Source organism: Nannospalax galili, unplaced genomic scaffold (assembly GCF_000622305.1).
Source record: "Nannospalax galili isolate Female #2095 unplaced genomic scaffold, S.galili_v1.0 scaffold187, whole genome shotgun sequence".
NCBI classification, from domain to species: domain Eukaryota; kingdom Metazoa; phylum Chordata; class Mammalia; order Rodentia; family Spalacidae; genus Nannospalax; species Nannospalax galili.
The window spans coordinates 2458436-2478563 of record NW_008357584.1 but is presented as its reverse complement, the minus strand read 5'-3'; the positions used below and the strand labels follow the sequence as shown (position 1 = coordinate 2478563).

The window sequence follows — 20128 nt, the reverse complement described above, 5'->3', positions numbered from 1 at the left end:
AAAAAAAAAAAAAAAAAAAGGAGCAAGGTGGTCAGTTTTGCCTGACTTACTGCAAAGAATAACTGTGACATTAACCTTGTACTACTTGGGAGCCATTTTTATTTGCAAGGTTGTTGTCAGCAAGGAGGAAAGGCATTTCAAATGGAAGGTGGTGACCCTACAGGGGTCATCATCAATCACCCAGGGTCAAAGACCTTCCAAATTGCAAGAGGCAGGGGGCAAGGGAAGGAGGCAGGGAAGAGATCAAAAGGCCTTTGATGAGGGGCTAGCTACCTACACAACAGCACCTGCAGAGTGGAACTTCTCTGGACTTGGAAGCCTCCCAGCTTCTAAGGTGACAGGGTTTTGTTTATTAACTCAGGAGCTTCCTTTGGAGACTAGAGTCAGCAGATGGCAGAAGAGGCCTGGAGGCCCAGGACATAAGGCAGCCACTTTCACCATCTGCCTCAGCAGAGTGGAGATGCTATTTTCACTTCTAGACCAAGCTCTGGTATTGAGAGGAGGGGAGGGCTACAATGGGACAAGTGGCAACATGGCCTGGCAGGAGCCACTTTGCAATTCTGCATTTTAGCTGATGCAAATGTACTCCTTTCCTTTTTGATGAAGGCAAGCACAGACAGGGAAGCTGGAAAAAAGCAAACTTAGGTCAAGGCCACAAGCAAAGCAGGTCAGTGGATTTTTTTTGTGTGTGTTAATATAACACACTCTTTGCTCCTGTTAACACTGTTTAACGAACCTTTTGTGTCAAAGAAGCAGGTGGAAATGGAGGATGCCATGGTTACAGAGCCCTGTCAATCTATTCCGCTGCATGCAGTCAGATAAAGGGAATGGTCAATTAATAGAGGAAGAGGTGGGTGAAGCAGCATCCAGTGAAAACTTGGCTATCTGTTTGACAGATTTTCTCTGGTATAGAAATCCTTATACCATCTATAGCAAGTGTATTTCAAGACCTCTAGCAGGTGCTTGACACCTTGGACAGTTCAAATCCTGTATCTACCATTCTTTCCTATGGTAAAGTTTAATTCACAAATAGGGCACAGTAAAAAATTAACAATAACACTAACAAAATGACCATAAATATATACTGTAATTAAATGATATGAATGCGGTCTCTCTCAAAGTTATCTTAGCACGCTGGTCCCATTCTTCAATGCCTTAGGTATGAGAGGAGAGAGATAGGTGACCATATGGTGTCTCAGGAGGGTGCTCTTGATATGCGAATGTTAGGAGAATCATTGGCTGCATTTTGGAGATTTCATCATGTTCCTCAGACTAGCACACTATTTACAATTTGCGAACTGTATATTTCTGGAATTTTCTAGCTAATATTTTTAGCCCATGGTTGATCATGAGTAACTGAATCCACAGAAAGTAACACTGTGGATACAGGGACCACTGAACATTCCAGAAGAATTGGGAATCTTAAGCAAGCTTTGTCTCATCTCTGGGATAGCTTTCCTTGGTAGTCGGTGAGTAGAATCCTTCAAGAACTGAAACAATGAGTCTTTTAAAAACTTTGAAAATATTTATAAAAATAATTTATTATTTTAGGAAATAAAACACACAACAGAGTAATATAAATGGCTTTCAGATTATGGGCTGTTTTGATTAGCCATGCCCTAGATGCCGCCAGCCTACACCCATTAGCATGGATAATTAAGAATCCGCTGGATTTCTATTTTAACACAGCCTCTCTAATTCATTTCAGGCACTGGGATGGGAAAGAGAGCCCTTGGCTATGAATACAGCGCACGACCACTCTATGTTGTACTAACCTCTATAGAGTCCAAAGAAGCCTTCATAGCGCAGCACTTTCTTGAAACAGTCAAAGCTGTTTTTATACATGAGCTCTCCCACAAAAGAGCCAGTTGATCGTTGGTTCTGCATTCGAGTCTTTACAAGATCAATCGGATACACAGCAGTGGCTCCAACAGCTGAAATTAAGCAATATCAATACTTCAGAGGGAATTAAGTATGGTGAGCCACGGGGAAGGAGAAAAGGCTGAAAATAGAAACAAGTTTTGCATGCACAGATTTTAAAACTGTACTACCTTTCTATATCCACCCTTAACAAACCACTGTGGATTTTCATTCAAGTGTCCTCTGACAAAAGGATGTCAGTAGACTTTAAATGAAAAGTCTATTGGGGAAGCCTAACCTCCCTATTAAGCTGTCTTTAGAAAGCATGCTTTAAGAAAAGGGAGAGGGAAATGTCATTTGTAAGGTGTGCAAGCATAGAAAGAAGTGCTCACGCTCTGGTCCCACCTAATAGACACAGACTGGTACTGGCTGGGGGAATGACCAGAGAAGGGTCTGTCCTGGATACTGCAAGGTAGAAGATCAGAGAAGAGACCAACGAGAACAGAAAAAGTAACAAACTGACATGCATCCATGACTAACCTCCAGCGATAGAACCCAGACCAAACCTGTAGGCTGACTCTGCGACCTGTAGGAGAACTGGCCGAGCTGTATCACCTGAGGCCTTCTGCTTGCAGGCACAGCAAGCGGGGAGTAGGCAGGCAGAAGACAGAAAAGGGGACAGGACAGAAATTTGTACAGTTATTTAAAAAATAACTCATTGGGCTCTAAATCTCTGATACAGCTAGAATGTCAAAAGGAAAAGATTAGATTCCATTAAGTTCTTACTAATAAAATGTGTTTTGCTGCTGTGCATGATTAAAATCACATTTGAACATAAAGTCATTACATATGAAAAACAGTATTATGAACCAATTTTTAAATGTTCAATTCTCATCAGTGATCACAGAAATGCAAATGCAAAGGTATCAAAGAGACATCATTCTTGATTAATCAAACTGGCTGGGATTTTATTTGATTTTTATTTTTGTTTTAAATGGCAATATCTAGACTGGTAAGAGTTGATAAAAACAGGCTTTCTCAAACTCACCATTAAACCAAGAATAAATTTAGGGAAGTTTAGTCATATATATCCAAATACTTAAAAATGCACATAACCACAATCTTGTAATTCTCCTTACATAAAGTTAGGCTAGAAAAACAGAGAAATAAGGATCAAGCTTCTTAAAAAGCAGTATTCTTTTGAGAGCAAAAACTCTGGAAATACAATAAATGACAAATAATAGATTGTTTAAAATATAATATCACTTTTAAACAAAAGTGTATCATTAAAAATGGTATTGTTGGGGCTGGAAAGATGGCTCAGCGGTTAAGAACACTGACTGCTCTTACAGAAGAGCAGGGTTTGAATCCCAGCACCCACATGGCAGCTAACTGTCTAACTCCAGTTCCAGGGGATCCGACAGCCTCTTCTGTCCTCCGTGGGCATTGCACGACACAGGTGCACTTACCTACATGCAGACAATACACGTATACAAATAAAATAAAATAAAATATTTTTTAAAAATGGTATTGTCAAGGAAAATCCAGTGTTAGTAAAAAGGTTTACAAAGTACTATAATAAGAAAACACAAGCTAAAAACAGCATGGTGACAGCACTAGGGAAGCAGAGGCAGGTGGATCTCTGTGAGTTCAAAGCCAGCCTGGTCTACATAGAGTTCCAGGCCAGCTATGGCTACAGGGAGACCCTGTCTCAAAAAGACGACCCCCACAAAGAAAAACCCAGCATGGTGAGGGGGCAGGTGTTTGTCATAGTCACTGTATTAAATGTTTGAAATACCTCATGGTACTGAAAAAATAAAAAGCTTAACAGAGTGCAGTATGAAGTTATTTTTTGTTAAAATTGTCTTTAAATATATAAAATTAATACTTTGGCATCTCTGCCACCTAGAAGAGAAATACTTAAAATGTTTACAGTGGCTTTAACGAGGTGGTCAAATTACAGGCGACTGTTTTTTCCTCATTTTTGGCCATCTTCCCTAAATTCATACTTCAAGATAGTTGTTTGGTCATTGTTCTTTGACCCGTTATCTTCGGTTTTCCTGAGAACAAAAATATTTAGGATATTGTACTACTCTATCTGCATAAATAAAAGAGCAATTCTGTCACAGAGTTATCAAATGAGGGGGACATATAGGCAACGCTAGTATTACCCATTGAATGAATAAATGGGTTCAATAAAATTTGTTTTTCCCAAAAGCTATACTAATTAACATCCATGAAAAATGAAAATCACCAAACCCAGCCACACAATTTTAGTTGCTGTCAGTGTACCACAACTCCAATACAATGAGATCATTTAGAATCTCCTTAAAGTCATTTGGCTGAAAACAGATTTAACTAAAGATATTAATGTCTAAGAAAGCAAAACACTTCTTCCTCAAATTCCATGGGTTGTCTCCCACTCTGCCCCTGCCCTACCTTCGTTTTGACAACATATTCAAAAGAGAAACACTATTTTATTTACATGAATAAATATATGTAATACTAGAAATGCCCTGGCATCAAAATTTCAAGAATCATCTGAAACTATTGAAGGGAGGAACCTACCATTGATGCCAATTCTTCACCTAAAAGACAATTAAATTCCAGACTTTCATTTAACTTTTTAGAAGCTATAAATGTATGTTCTTTTTTAAAAAAAATATTTTATTTATTATTTTTATTTTATGTGTATGAGTGTATTGCCTGAATGTATGTGAGTGCACCTGTGACATGCAATGCCGCGGTCAGAAGAGGGCTTCAGATTCCTCTGGAACTGGATGGAGTTAAAGATGGTTCATAGCCTCCATGTGGATGCTGGGAATCAAACCCAGGTCCTCTGCAAGAGCAGTCAATGCTCTTAACTGCTGAGCCATCTCCCCAGCCCCAAATGTATGTTCTTAAAGTGACACAAGGAAACAGTCCACTTTCTTTGCTCCCTTGTCTAGGAAAAGCCTGCAAGGGTTGTTGGGTGCTGTGACAGGCACACTGGCTCACAGGTAGATGACCGGCCTTGTTGAATTTGCCAGGCCCAGTGGGGTTCATGCAGTCCAAAGCACACTAGATCCAGGCAGGGCTACTATGAGTTGCTCTAAACCTCTGAGCAGCAGCCCATCACTTCCTGCTGTAAATCTCATCCAACTCCTCTCACCCCTTCCTGGCCAGTATCAACAAGCACCATGACAAGCTCTCCAAAGCTGCAAAGGGCACAGAGGGAGAATGGAGGGGCACCACTGCCAGCTGGAAAGCAGGAGAGATCTAAAACAACTGCTTTCTTTAATCCCCAAATTTCTACACTAGCTGGTGGCATGCAGACAAAGAGATAATCATCTCAGACACAGCATTTGAAATCAAAGGGAGAGGAGAGCAAGGCTGCTTCCACCTCTGCACGGGATTACAGTTCTTTCTACTGCACTAAGGGAAATCGGCTTCCTCTTTTAACCACCGCCAGCTGGTTTCCAAGAGGTGCCTAGTTAGGATTTACTGAGCACACACCCAGGCCTTTGACTTCCACGCAGCACACAAACTCTGTGCTGCCTTTGGGTGGGAAGGAGCTCAAGGGAGGGGGTTCTGGCTCAAGGCCTGACAGTCCTGAAAATGCAGCCCGCATCAACCCATTGTGGTCAAACTGGCGTCGCTGTTCAGACCCAGAGTTTCAAGCCAAAAATGGTTAAGTCTCACAGGATTCAGGGATGGCTTTGCCTTAAAGGAGGTCTTTTTCTGAAAACGACACTCTGTCTGTAAGTGGATTTATTTTACAAGCACCATGCAGGCACAGCGTACGCAAAGAAGACGCTGCTTCTCCAAGCCCGAGTAACAGAGTTGAGCAAGAGTTAAATGAGGTCTCATGTCTTAAGTTTCTGACTCCCCCAGCTTCGAGACATTGGTTTCTGTTAACCATAAAATAAAATTTAGCATTCCTAACATTGTTTCCACATAACTTATGAATCCTTTCACAGAGAAAATAGGTCTAAAAGCCTCCCGAACTATAACTCCAGACTAAACAAAATTATCTCATTTTGATACTCAGAAAAATGGAAGGCATGGCTGTTAGACAATGTGCCCCTCTGAAGAGCAAATATTGCTTTCATTCAGTGATGCCAGCTGCTGATGGGTACACTGACAGCAACCACTGCTCCCTATCCACGTCTCTCACTGTGAATTTAAAGAAGAAAAGATCTCCATGTTTCTGAAGCATTGGGCCTTCTAGTTATGTATATATCATTGTATCTATCTACCATCTCTCTATCATCTATATCATCTGTCATCTATCTATCTATCTATCTATCTATCTATCTATCTATCTATCTATATGCCAATTATCTATTCACCAGAAGGATGCTAAACAAGTTTTCTTTTCAGCCTTCTCAAAATGTCCAAATTTGCGGAGCAAAATAGAAAAATGATTAAGTCAGAAACCAATGCTAGAAAGGCAATGTAGGTGAAAGGGGCCTGAAGATCTCACTGGCAAACTCTCACCTGCCTCTGGGCCTCAGCCAAGTTGAAGGGCAGAGTTCCTTCTTCAAGAGGAGCAATCCGCTCAATATCTGCTAAGGTCATACGTCTGGGAAGAAAACAAGTATAAGCAACAATAAAATTCCCATTTATTAAATTCATATAATGGGGCTGGAGAGTAGCTCAGCGGTTAAGAGCCCTGTCTATTCTTGCAGAGGATCCAGGTCCCAGAACCCACATGGCAACTAACAACTGTCTGTAACTCCAGTTCCAGGGTATATGATGCCATCTTCTGACCTACACAGGCATCACACAATATGGATGCACCTACACACATGCAGGCAATACACTCATACACATAAAATAAAAATAATAAAATATTTTAAAAATTCACATTATGGAATTTCAGAGAGTTCCTTTCACATTTTCTGTATGTCAGTGTTGCCCTTCATTTGGCTTCTTTCTTTCCCAATTGCTGTCTTCTTCCTACACCTACTTTCTAACCTCCTTTTATTAAACTAATTAAGATGAAAAGAGAAAAAAAACAACTTACCCCCTTGGCTCATATAAATCTGCTAACTGAAACAAGATGTCAACTTCCATGGGTGTAACCTGACCAAATTTCTGGGCTGCCAGAGCAAACTCCTCTGTATGGAAAAAAAGGAGGGAAAGATTGAAAGCACCAACTTCTGTACACATTCAAAGCACAGGAAGGAGCAGGCATCAACACATCATTATGATAAGGTGTAGGAGTATAGTCACTCCAAGCGGGCCAAGAACTTCCAGTTTTCAGTCACTTGGAAAGAGAACGCAGAATACTTTCCCCAACACTTAGATTAAAAGCTTGGTTCCATCTGAAGACTCTGAATAAATGACATAGGCTGTTTCTCAAATTGTAGGGCAAAGAAAATGAAGAGGTATATATGAAACTTCAATGAACTTATGTTAATGATACTGTGAATTCCTAAAGGAATTCTCTTTTTCTTTTTTCAAAAATCATACTGAAATGCTGATATCTTCTTCAAGAATCACAGATCACATTATACCATTATCAATACAAGTTTGTGGAATTCTTCGTGTATTTCTGAGGACCACTTACCAGGCTACCAATTTAGCTCAAGTTCCAGCAAGAACTGAAACTATTCAATAAGCTTTATGTCTTTTCTTCATTCAAGGCTGTCTTCAGTTTATTTAAAACTCAGAGAAGATTGTTTTGTTTGCTTTTGTTTGTCTGATCCCAGGATGGAAGGCATACATGTACCAAATGATTAACATATACGAATGGAATAGGAAAATCTGAAACATAAACTCCTGGTTGCCTTCCTCACCCTAAGATACTCGAAGCAAGAATTCTGATATATTCTCACTCACCCTTAGTCACCTCCACATCTTTTCTGTTGCCAGCCAGAGTGCTGTAGATCTTTCTAATGAGTTCCATGTTGTTAAGGAGCGAATTAAATCCATTAAAATAGGAGAAACTAACTTGATGGGATGTAGTGCCTCCAGCAGCCTTGGTAAATTGAAAAGAAGAAAGAGAGGAAGAAAAACAGAAAATGCATAAGTGAAGATGTTCCAAAAGTACTTATTTAATGCTACTTTGGAAGTAGCCAAAAATGCATGTACAAGAAACGGCCATACAGATTTTTATTTTACATTAAAAAAAGGCTATAAATGATTTTTAGAAGTAACTGCAACTAATCATGACCAGAACTCAGAGTTTTTACATACAACTCCTAGAAAACTAAATAAATACATGTGTAGGATTATAATAGGACCAGTAGTAATTTACAGAGTTCAAATTTCAGTTGGAAATGTTTTATAAGTTGGTTTATTTCATCTAATGAGCAAATCTTAAGGACTTAAACACGCAAAACTATATTATACACGTGCATGTGTTTATACATGCAAAACCGGATTCTACCCATGCAGACATACAGTGAGAAGTGGCTAGTTGGCTAGTGTAGCCTTAATAGCAAGACTTGTCACAACATTTAAACCAGCTATAAGCAGTTACTTAGGCACTGACTTCACATTGGCAGGATTGCTAAAAACAAGTGCATTATGGTGAAATTATGAGATGTTGTATGCTTGGATGGAGGTTAAGACTGGTCAGAATTCTGCTAATCACAATTTTTAAGGGAACATATTTCTTCACAGGAGACAAGGGAGACAGACACCATGTCCACTGTGAATGGAACTTCAGTTTGGGGTTTCAAATTCTATCCTTCCCTAACAAGGCAAAATATTTCTATTAGAAGAACACTTCTTTGTAAGTTAACAACCACATAAATCTTCACTTAGTAATCATTAAAATGGCTGACATAAGAGTATACTGTGGAGTAGGAAAGGGGAAGGGGAGAAAAGAAGTGAGATTAACGTCATGCCAGAATGGGAAAGGCCCTGTCTGAAGGCCACATCTGCAACTGGAAGCATAAGAAAGAAAAGGAAACCTGAAAGGCTTGTGGAGCCACTGCTGATGGTAAGCAAGCACAGTGGGAAACTCAGACAAGTCTACAAAAGGAGTTTCTACAGAGAACGTTCCCAAATATGAGTGCTTATGACAATCACCTAGAAGCTTCATCATTTCAATTCTAAGACCAGGCCACATATGGATGGTGAACACTGGGCCTGGAGGAAACCCGGACTCTTGATAACGGCTACCCTTGGTCATCCTGATGTGCCATAGCCATGGCTTAGGAATCCAACATGCTGTACAACACTTTAGGCTCCTGGAGATAAGGACAACGGATGGATATCCTAGGGATGAGAGAGCCACGATACATGACAACGGGGCTCTGCCCATCACAGGTGCCACTGTGTCCTCAACAGATACTACGAACCAATGAGAGATTCAAGCTTTACAGTTTCTGGTCTGCTCATGATACCAAAAGCAATAAATGGGGGGGAGGCACTTCCCCCCCCTTTGTCCTTAAAGAAGAAACATGAAGATCAGCATTTGACATACCTCAAAATGTAGTAAAACTACCATGTACTTAGAAATTTATTTTGTTTTTCCTTTATCTTTTTTCTAATCTGTTAATACAGATGGGCCCACTATATCCATGACTTCCATATGCACAATTTCCACAATTTTGAGAAGATTTGGAAGGGAAATTGTTATCTGCACTGAACATGTACATGTGTTTTATCTTGTCATTATTCCCTAAACAATACAGTATGACAAAACTTTATACTGTGCTTTTTTTTACACAAATAATCCAGAGATGATTTAAAGTATGAGAAGATATGTGTCAGTTATATACAAAGATGATGATCTGGGTATCTGTAACAGTGTCTGGGTAGCTGAAAGAGTCCCCCCCATGACACTGAGGGACAACTGCACACTTCCTTAAATGCTCCATATAATTCAATCAATAAATCCACATACCCACTAAAATGAACCAATAGATATTTCTTGTTTACAAGTCAGGTAATGTATGTAATTGCATTAAGAAAATATTTGTGTTTTGAACAGGAAAAAAAGCCTATATAATTTCTAAGAATTTTTCTTTACTATTCCTGCTCAATGAGCATAAATGAGGTAGAATAAACTACTTCATTAGGAAAATGCTTAACTTACAGCTACTAGACATTCTTCAACAAAAGGAGTCAGGACATGAGGCCGGATAGTGATCATAATGTCCCGGAAGTCAATGGCTGTAACTCTTCCAGTCTTGGCACTGTCCCGTTGTACAAAGGCTTGCTTAGCATGCTCCAATTGTATTTCCTACAGTCAGAAAAGGTAAAATTATTAGGTTTTTTTGTTTGTTTGTTTTACTTTGTTACTGAAAATTACTGCTCATTTTAAAATCAGACAAAAGAAATAGACTACATCTTGAATTAGCAGGCTCCCACCTGACTGTTTAATAACACTCCTAAGCTACTGTCTCCTTTGAGAGAGAGAACTTTGCTCTGTTTCAAAAGGAGGCAGAGGAAGAGGAAGGAGAGGAGGAGGAGGAGGAGGAGGAGGAGGAAGAAGAGACAAAATCGTAAAATCAAATCCTCTCTTCTAGAATCTGATACACAAATAAAGCTAAGAATGAAGTTTAGTAGGTTCAAAGATCTGGCCTAACCCAGCTTAGGGGATCCAGATGAAAGTAAAAACAGATGCAGGGCTAGGTATGCTGGTGCAGACCTTTAATCCCAGCAGCCAGAAAGCAGGGGCACATGGATCTCTGAGTTCAAGGCAAACTTGATCTACCTAAGAGGTTCCAGGCCAACCAGGGCTACATAGTGAGACGCTGTCTCAACAAAACAAAACAACCCAACACAACATCTATACAGGAACATTAGCCTCTCTCCAAAGACAAACAACCCTGAACCACAGGTTGGTATGCAAACAGAACAGTGAAGCAGTCCCCTGCTGGAAAACTCTATTCCTCAGGACTGCACTAGTGGTGTTTGGGGTGGGTTAAGTCATCGTCATGAGAGGCTGCCCTGTGCATCCCTTCTCTCCTCTCATCAGATGTCTTCAACTCCTCCACCCAAGGTCAGGGGAATGAAAAATGACTCCAGACAAAGTCCTATGTTCTAGAATAAGAAGGCAGACAGTTTGTGTGTCAGAGGAGGCAAAATTGTGGCAGTACATTTAGATATGTATTTTAATTCAAGGTCATCTAAATCTAGAAAATCATCTTAGATGCCTATTGCTGTTCCCAGGGGATGAATGCATACACAAGTATCAAGCATAGCTTCCCAGCGAAGCTCACTGTTGCAACATGGCAAAAGCATCCCTTCAGAGAGCGTTTTATCACCTTCCTCTGGACACTGCCTACCTTCCAAATGAACCTTACAAATTTTTCTGCGTGAAAGTAAAAAGTATGACTAAAGTGGCTCTCAAAGACTTCAAATTATCTAAATAAAATGAGGTTATAGTAAGGAATTCATTTCTTCAATTTGGTAACAATGACACAGTTATGTAGAAATGAATGGACTTATGAGCTACTACAAACCAAAGCAGGAGAGAAATGACGGGTCTGATAGTCTATAAAGTAGTCTGCATCCTTTTCTGGCCTCAGATGGGTGGGATGAAACAGGTTTGACAAAATAATAATGATTGAGGCTCAGTAATAAAGAGTTACACTTCTAGTTTTCAGTAGCGTGAAAATGTGTGCATTAGAAGAAATTTTAATTTATTATTTTTATTTTATGTGTATGAGTTTTTGCCTGCACGTATGTGAGTGTATCACATGTGTATAGTGCCTGCAGAGCCAGAAGAAGGTGTCTGAGTCCCTGGAATGGAGTTACAGATCGTTGTTAGCTGCCATGTGGTGCCGGGAATCACACCCGGGTTCTCTGGAAGAACTGAAAGTGTTCTTAACCCCTGAGCCATCTCTCCAGCCCCATAAGAATATTTTTTTAATTCAACAATTAATAAGCAGGAAACATAGTTCTTATTATCCTTTCTAAAGCCCCTTTCAGTCATGGCGCTTGCCAGTTTGAGTACAGCCTGATCCTGCTGAAACCCTCTTCAGGGATCCAAATCCTTCCTGAGCCCATCATTGAATCCTTACATGGGAGGAGTTGCCAACCCTCCATTCTTAGGTCTTGCTCACTCTACTTTTCAGGAAAAGTGCTCCTACAATAAGTGAAGAATTTCTTATAAGCTAAGGTTTAACTTCTACACCCCAATCCCCCACTCCTATCTGCTAGACAAGAATTTCTAAGTACTTAATAGGTCTTGTATCTTATAAGGGCCATAAAATTACACATCATTAACCCCACTATTACATGTCCCCCACCCCACAGTCAACCCTGGTCCCTCTATGTTAATTATTGGCATGCTGGTTTCCCAGTAACATCACTTAGAAAGCTATCATTTTCAATTCTTTGAGCTTCCTTTCCCCAGAGTAAACCAGTTACCAAATTATGTTCCATCATCCTTTAAAAGCATACTCAAAAGCATCTTTTTCTTTTCTCTCCTGACACTAGTGGTTCAGACCCTCCTCACACCTAGCTTAAATGGCTCCTATGGATCCCACTGTCAGTATGGAGCTTCTCTCTAACCACACAGTCCACCTTGTAAGCATCAGATTGCCTTTCAGAACCACAGATTTAACCTCCACTTTCCTCATCAGAGAGCTCCAATGGCCTGCATCACAGAGATCCATTTCCAAGGCAGGGGGCTTGACACTCTTGAGGAGCTGTTCAGCGCTTCATCCTCCACTACACAGGCCCTCCATAGGGCTGGTAAATTCAACTCAGCCTCTTCACTAAAAATTAGTGCCTTGAGTATGATGAACCTACTACAAGACACTATTCCACTTTACATCAGAATAAGGGTTAACATTCTTGGTTTACCCATTTCTGCCATGGAAAAGGCACCACATCCTGCTTATGTTTACCCCAGCTCTGTTGTTAGACAGAATGCTTTGGTACAGTCGGTACTCATGTGATAGATATTATCATCAATGATACATCATCCATAAAACCAACTGGATGAACAAATCATGATCTATTAAACAAAATGACGTTCTCCATCCAAGAGCCTCCAATTCAAGAGGAAGGAAGCAACTAACTGTTCAATACCCTGTAGTGAAAAATGACCACAGTATGTACTCAATTGAAAGTAAATGACTCTTCAGACCCATTGCTCAAGCTACTGCAAGCCAAGATTACTGTCAACAATAGCAGAGGCATGTTCAGTGATTTGCCATTTTCCCTAGTTATAATGCAGAGTCTCAGGGATTCTCAGATTGTTATGCCAAAAATAGCATCATATTCCATTGCCAGTCCATCTCCTTAAAAGCAGGAAACCAGAACCTGAAGACCAGCTTGTCTAGAATGTCAAACAGAAAAGAGGATGAGAAGGATGGGAAAGGGCCCATAATCACAAATCACACTGCAGAAAAAGGATGTGTTTGTGATGGGAACACATATGTGATGGGATCAGTACTGCCTCTTACTCACTGCCTACATTCTTCCAATTAAAACATTTACTAGCAGGAATCTATACTCAGGGGCTAGAGAGATGGCTCAGCAGTTAAGAGCACTAGTTGTTCTTGCAGAGGACCTGGGTTTGAGTCCCAGTACCCAAATGGTGGCTAACAACCATTTTTAACTCCTGTTCTAGGGGATCTAATGCCTTCTTCTGACATCCTCGGGCACTGCACAACATGGGTGCATTTACACACAGGAAGGCAATACACTCATATACATAAAATAAAAATAAAAGCAATAATTTTTTTTTTTTTTTTTTTTTTTTTTTTTTAGTCTTTTTGAGACAGGGTCGCCCTGTAGCCCCAGCTGTCCTGGAACTCACGATGTAGACCAGGCTGGCCTTGAACTCACAGAGATCCGCCTGCGTCTGTCTCCTGAGTGCTGGGATTAAAGGCTTGCACCACCACACCTGGCAGCAATAGATATTTTTAAAAACCAACTCTTTCAACTTGATGAGGAGCAACTTGAGAATACTTTTTTTTTTTTTTTTTTTTTTTTTTTTTAGTCTTTTTGAGACAGGGTCTCCCTGTAGCCCCAGCTGTCCTAGAACTCACTATGTAGACCAGGCTGGCCTCGAACTCACAAAGATCCACCTGCCTCTACCTCCCAAGTGCTGGGATTAAAGGCATGCACCGCCATGCTCGGCTGAGAATACATTTTTAACAGTACTTAAAAATGGGAGCTGTTGCAATTCCACGTAGAACTGGAAGCTATATGTAGTTCCCTCCATAGGATAGAAACAGGTTGTTCCTTCAATTTAAAGTAAATTACTAAAGATTGCTTTCTCTATGTTACAGCTTTTTCTCCTGTGGGTGAAGAAATGAAATGTATAGGCATCAGTATCCACCATGATGATCTGTTATACACCAAACACTTCGAAAACACCTTACAGAAATTAGCATTTTGTGCAGACTCCCAGTATCCCTATATGGTAGAATAGGGTCTCACTATGTAGTCCAGCCTTGATCAACTGAGTCCTCTTGCCTCAGCCTCCTGAGTCCTGGGGTCTCAGGTGTATACCACTATGTCCAGCTGGGTAATGATCATTAACCTTGCTACAGTCCACCAAGGGAACTGTAGTCCTCCTGACAGGAGCAGCAAAGCTCGAACTGAAGCCCAGTTTGAGCTTCACCCTATAGACATGCACCTGGTGTGCAGGGAGCCCTAGAGACCCATATTGTTAGGAATTTGATTAAAAACACTTAAGACTCTGAAGAGCTGTAAGAGTTTCCTTTTATGTTACTCTTTCTGTTTGAGATTCATGTAGCCCAGGCTGGCCTCAAAAGCGCTAGGTAGCCTAGGAAGACGCTGAACTTGCCTCCACTTGCTCCAGCTTGGGATCACAGCTATGTGCCACAAAGCCCAGTTTATGTGGTGTTGAAAGTTGAACCTAGGGTTTTGTGCCTGTTGGCAAGCACTCTACCAAACGAACTATATCCCCAAGTCTGCTTTTAAGTTACTCTTCACACTGTAGATTTTGCCTTTGCCTATTTTCTTGGGAAAAAACAATAAAATTCCTAAGTTTTCATTAAGGCAAGTGCCCAGAATGCCTGGCTGATTTTACCAGTAGTCACAGGGAATAAGGTGAAGCCACAGCAACGGTGCTCTCCTGCCTGTTCATTTTGCTCTCCCTTCTCCCAGGCCTAAGAGCCCAAAGAGAAGACGAAAAGTGAGGCCTATAGGGCCAAACACACAAGCAACTCCATAATTAATCCAAAAATATGTTATCTTTGAAGCCAGCTGTGGTGAGACACACCTTTAATCCCAGCATTTGACAGGTAGAGGTAGGTGGATCTCTGATGTCTGTGAGAGAGAGGCCAGCCTGGTCTACATAGCCAGTTCCAGGCCAGCTGGGGCTAAAGGGAGACCCCAACTTTAAAAAAAAAAAAAAAAAAAAAAAAGATAAAACAAAACAAGCAACAATAAAAAAGAATGCACTTTCTTTGAAATAAATGATCAGGCTCACTACCCATGACAACATGACTTAAATCACATCACTTGTGTGTGGGGACCTAAAGGCACCACCTTGCAGAGGTCTGAGAAGAAGTTACTGGGGCACGGCCTGACTTGTTTTAAAAGTCTGAAGGATACTTCCGCACTGCTGAGGAGTGCATGATCAGCACGTGATCATCCTTAATATACACCCTCAGGGGGAAGGGGATTTCCAGATGCCTTTATAAGCTCTGTAACACCTGCAATAAAGGAGTCTCTGCTTGACTAGGCTCCCCATTGTGTCTGATTGTCCCCAATGCTGGGGGCAGCAAGGGCTGGTGAACAGCCTGCTTACTCATCCCCAGTCATCAGTGCAGGGGTCGCAAGCTCGAACCCCCCGCAACTGGCACCCAGCATAGCGCTCGAAGAAAGGTGAAAAGAAGAAAGAAAAAAAACGGATTGGGGCCAATCAAGAGTTGGGGTAAGCGAGACCTGAAAAGATGGGTAACGCAACTAATAAGCCTAAGGACCCAGCACTCAAAGTGCTGAGATATATGCTTAAAAGTAGGGGATTGGATCTGTCAGATCCAGTAGCTCAAAGGTTTGGGCAGAGGCCATTCATTTGGCTCCCTGGCTACTTGAGGCTAATGTTTTTACTGGGGGTACAGTAAAACATTCTTGAGGAAGAATGCAGAAATGCAACAGAAGTGAAACCAAAAGCAGCCAAAGTAACAAGCGGCACCTCAGGTGTGCTCTGGCCAGCTTCAGGGCTTCACAGGACCCATGGTTTCCTTTTTCAGAAAGGCAGAGAGGAGCACACTGGGTCAGGGGCGAAAGCCGCCCACCCGACCCATCTTGAAACATGGACCAAGGAGTCTAATGCGTGCATGAGTCAGGGGCTCGAGCGAAAGCCGGGCGGGGGACCGACCCCCGGCCACTGCCAGGCGCATTAAAAAAAAAAAAAAAAAAAACCCACTGTTGGTGGTGCATCGCAACTGGCTCTGGGACGGCTGGTAAGGCCCGGTTTGGGGAAGGTGGCTTGGGGGGAGGGGGGGTGTACCGTCCGTTCCACGGGCAGCCAGGGATCCACCCCGCCCCTGAATGTTATAGCCCCACCGGCAGCAGCATTCACCGAATCCCAGGGCCGAGGGAGCCCTTAGGTAAAGCCTACAATGTTTCCACTGACCGGGGCAGATTTGGAGCTGCAGTGGTAGTATACCCAGGGGCCACACTTGTGATGGCTCAGCTCAATTCAAGAAACTCATGGCCATTTCTTTCTGACAGTATTCGGCCATTTCTTTCTGACAGTATTCAGACTCCTGCACTTCTTAAAGAAAGAGAAGCCTCTATCTTCTTACAGCATCTTAGGGAGCACCAAGGATTGCCTGGACTTTTATCCCAAAGCAATGCAGAGGCAGACAAGATGGCTTATTGTGTCAACCCTTTCTACAGGTACCACCTCTGCAACAGCCAGGGGTAAACCTCAGGGGACTCAAGCACAATTCCTTGTGGCAAACGGATGTCACACACTACGCTCCTTTTGGAAAGCTTAAGTATATTTTTGTGTCCACCGACACATTCTCACATGCCTGTTGGGCTACCGTTCATACAGGAGAGACGTCTAAATATGCTCAGTCTCATTTTCTCCAGTGCTTTGCTACATTGGGATTTCCCCAAAGAATTAAAACTGATAATGGACCATGTTTGTGAGTAAAAATATAAAAGATTTCTTTTCACTTTGGGGAATTCAACACAATACAGGAATTCCCTACAATCCCGAAGGTCAAGCCATTATAGAATGAAACCATCAAAACCTAAAAATTCAATTACAAAAACAAAAAGGGGGAATAAGCCCCCACCAACAGTTGGGTATGGCCTTATTCACTATTAATGTTCTTAATTTTCAAAAAAATCAGTCGGAATCCCGGTTTCAGAAGCATTGAGGATGACAGGAGCAGAGACCTGAGGTACAGGTAAGGTGGAAGGACCTCATTACAGGACAATGGAGAGGCCCAGATCCAATGCTAACCATGGGTCGAGGCTTTGGCTGTGTCTACCCTACAGGAGATCCAAATCCCATATGGGTGCCTGTGAAAAACCTTAAGTGGGTAGGCCAGGATCCGACTGACTAGCATGCCATCTGAGGTCAAGGACCCAGTTCCTTGGGTTCATTGCCAGTCAGCCTCTTTGCCTTTCAGACAACTGGATGATTGGCTAAAAGGTACATGGTCTCAGAAGTATTTCAACTTGTCCTATGCCATGACTTGCTTTGTTTCTCTTGATAATGCTTATCTTTAAGTGTCTTTACCAGATAATTCAGCGACAGAGGACCCTTGGAACTGCCACAGCCCACCTCCTCATGATTACGGACTCCCCCAGGAATATAACCCCTCCAGTTGCCCATGCTTGGCTAACAAGTTAGGCAGAGACCAAGACTGTCACGGGCTGGCATTACCCACATGGCTGCCCTTAATCAGGATGTATTTTTAGCCAAGGACAGGTAAGATGTCCCATGACAAGCACTCCTAAGACAGGACATGACATGGCCAGGTGCATGATCCAATGACGGACAAGACTTGGTCAGAGGTGACACAACCTAAGACAGGCAAAAATACATAAGATTAGAGGAAGGAGATAGCCATCTCTCCTCAGGGAGCCGTCTATGAGATGAGTAACCCGTGAAATAAAGTCAGTCCGGCATTAAAATGAAAATAAAAGGGGGAGATGTGGAGACCTAAAGGCCCCACCTTGCAGAGGTTCGAGAGGAAGTTACTGGGGTGCAGCCTGACTTGTTTTAAAAGTCTGAAGGATACTTCCGCACTGCTGAGGAATGCATGATCAGCATGTGACCATCCTTAAGATACACCCTCGGGGGGTGGGGGGAATTCCAGATACCTTTATAAGCTCTGTAACACCAGCAATAAATGAATCTCTGCTTGACTAGGCTCCCCATTGCGTCTGAGTGTTCCCAGTACTGAGGGTGGCAAGGGCTGCCGAACAGCGCACTTACTCATCCCCAGTCATCATTGTGCGGGGGTCACTTGTTTGAACCCCCCGCACTTGTGGGTACCTATAGAGCTATAAAAAAATAATTAACACATACATACAATGACCAAGAGGCTGGTGGTTCCTAGATGTCAATCAGAAGGGATAAAAGTAGGACCAAGATCATGTATAGCCATTTCCTAACTCAACGGGACCAGAATGGGAGAAGTAATCATTATATTCAGCTATTTACAGGCTAAAAGACTGTCAAGTGAAAAAATCAAGGGAAGGAAGTGGGCTGGCTTTCTCTATTTGTTTTTCTTTTTTATTAACTTTTATTGACTTCATGTGGTTAATGTATTCCAGTAACTTCCAACTGCCCCAATCTCAACTTCAACTTGCACCAAGAAATTTATGTATTATCTCTGTATTTCTTAAAATTAAAAAAAAAAAAGAAAAGAAAATCAATGGAAAGATACTGGAGAAGGGTACAGGAAAATATACTATGAATGGGATCCCTGTCACAAACACAAATGTCACTGGAAGCATTTCAACTCTAGGCAAGGGGGCACATGTCACAGATTTCATTTGCCTTTGATGGAGGGGGATTGAAGCCCAGATGATAGCAAAATGTAACACACCACGACACTACTACCTGGGAGAGCTCAGGTGAAACAGCTGGTGTCTTAGGCCCCAAGGCTTTCTCTACAAAATGCACACACCAATGCCTGCTGCCTGGGTCATGCATGACAGGCACTAAGTAAGTAGAAGCTTTGATTTTTGTCAAGGTGAAAGACTTAAAAATGTGTGAAGTCCTTTGCAACCTAAAAGAGTGCTTCTGTTGAGTCACTTTGAGCTAGCAACAGGCACAGAAAGATGAACACCAGGCATAGTAGAAAAATAACAGTAAAAACTGATTCCTTAAACATTTACTTCAGGCCTGAGGTTGTGTCAAGAATTTTAAAGACAGAGTTTCACTGAAGCTCTGCAATAACTTTGGGAATAATTATCTTCATTTTACAGAAAGATACTTGAAGCTCAGGATAGTTAAGTTACTATCCCAAAACCATACAACTGAGCAGAGATCCATACCAAGGAATATCTGACTCCAAAACTGAGATTCTTAACTGCTGAGTTATGCTGCCTTAGGCAAAAACATAAAGGAATGATAAATAGATTTGGACCTTAACAGGAAAAAAAGAATTGAAGAAATGTTTTGAGGGAGCTAGAGAAGTACCTGGGTTAGCAAGTACTTATTGTAGGAATGACTTTTCAAAATGGACATAATATGGACTAATGACTTTTAATTAACCTTGGCAAATTCACTGAACCATGTGCTCTTGTGGCTTGGGCCCCTGATCTTGTTTCCAGGGAACCTCAATTTGCTACTCCATCCCAAAAGATAATGAATGAATGTGGATATGCTTGAGAATTAACATATCAAAGTGCTGAAAGGCAACACATCCATCTTCACTGGAAACATGAAGATTGAAAAAGGATGCTTGATATTGTATATGTGTGAAATATTCTAGAACTAAGGATGAAAAGGCAAGATATATTAAAAGGATGGATCCAAACTTGTACTTCCCTAATTGAAGCTGGAGAAATGGTTTTGAATGAAATTGTGAGGCTTGACTTCTCATTCAGACTTTTCTTGATGCCCTAGAGTACCTCTGGTCCTTTTTTTTTTTTTGGACTTTTTGAGACAAGGTCTCCCTGTAGCCCCAGTGGGTCTAGAACTCACTATGGAGGCCAGGGTGGCCTTTATTTCACAGAGATCTGCCTGCCTTTGCCTCCTGAGTTCTGGGATTAAAGAAGTGTGCTACCACACCTGATTTAAACATTTTCTTAATTGAGTTTTTATGATTTTCATACAATATAGTTTGATGGTATTTAAATCCCCTATCCACACCTCCCTTTATTGCACCCATCCAATTTAATGCACTCTATTATACAT

The 20128-nt window shown here is 41.6% G+C and overlaps 1 protein-coding gene across 3 annotated transcripts in view; it reads right to left on the bottom strand.

The window, feature by feature from the left end:
• Positions 1-20128, bottom strand: part of Slc25a13 (solute carrier family 25 member 13) — a 207817-nt gene that overhangs the window by 72433 nt on the left and 115256 nt on the right. For all 3 annotated transcript variants that reach the window (XM_008855219.2, XM_029557227.1, XM_029557226.1), the window contains 6 exons: positions 9896-10042; positions 7687-7825; positions 6869-6962; positions 6340-6424; positions 2401-2485; positions 1776-1934 (listed from right to left, as the gene is read on the bottom strand). In XM_008855219.2, the coding sequence (XP_008853441.1) occupies positions 1776-1934; positions 2401-2485; positions 6340-6424; positions 6869-6962; positions 7687-7825; positions 9896-10042 (709 nt within the window). The remainder of the gene's footprint in view (positions 1-1775; positions 1935-2400; positions 2486-6339; positions 6425-6868; positions 6963-7686; positions 7826-9895; positions 10043-20128) is intronic.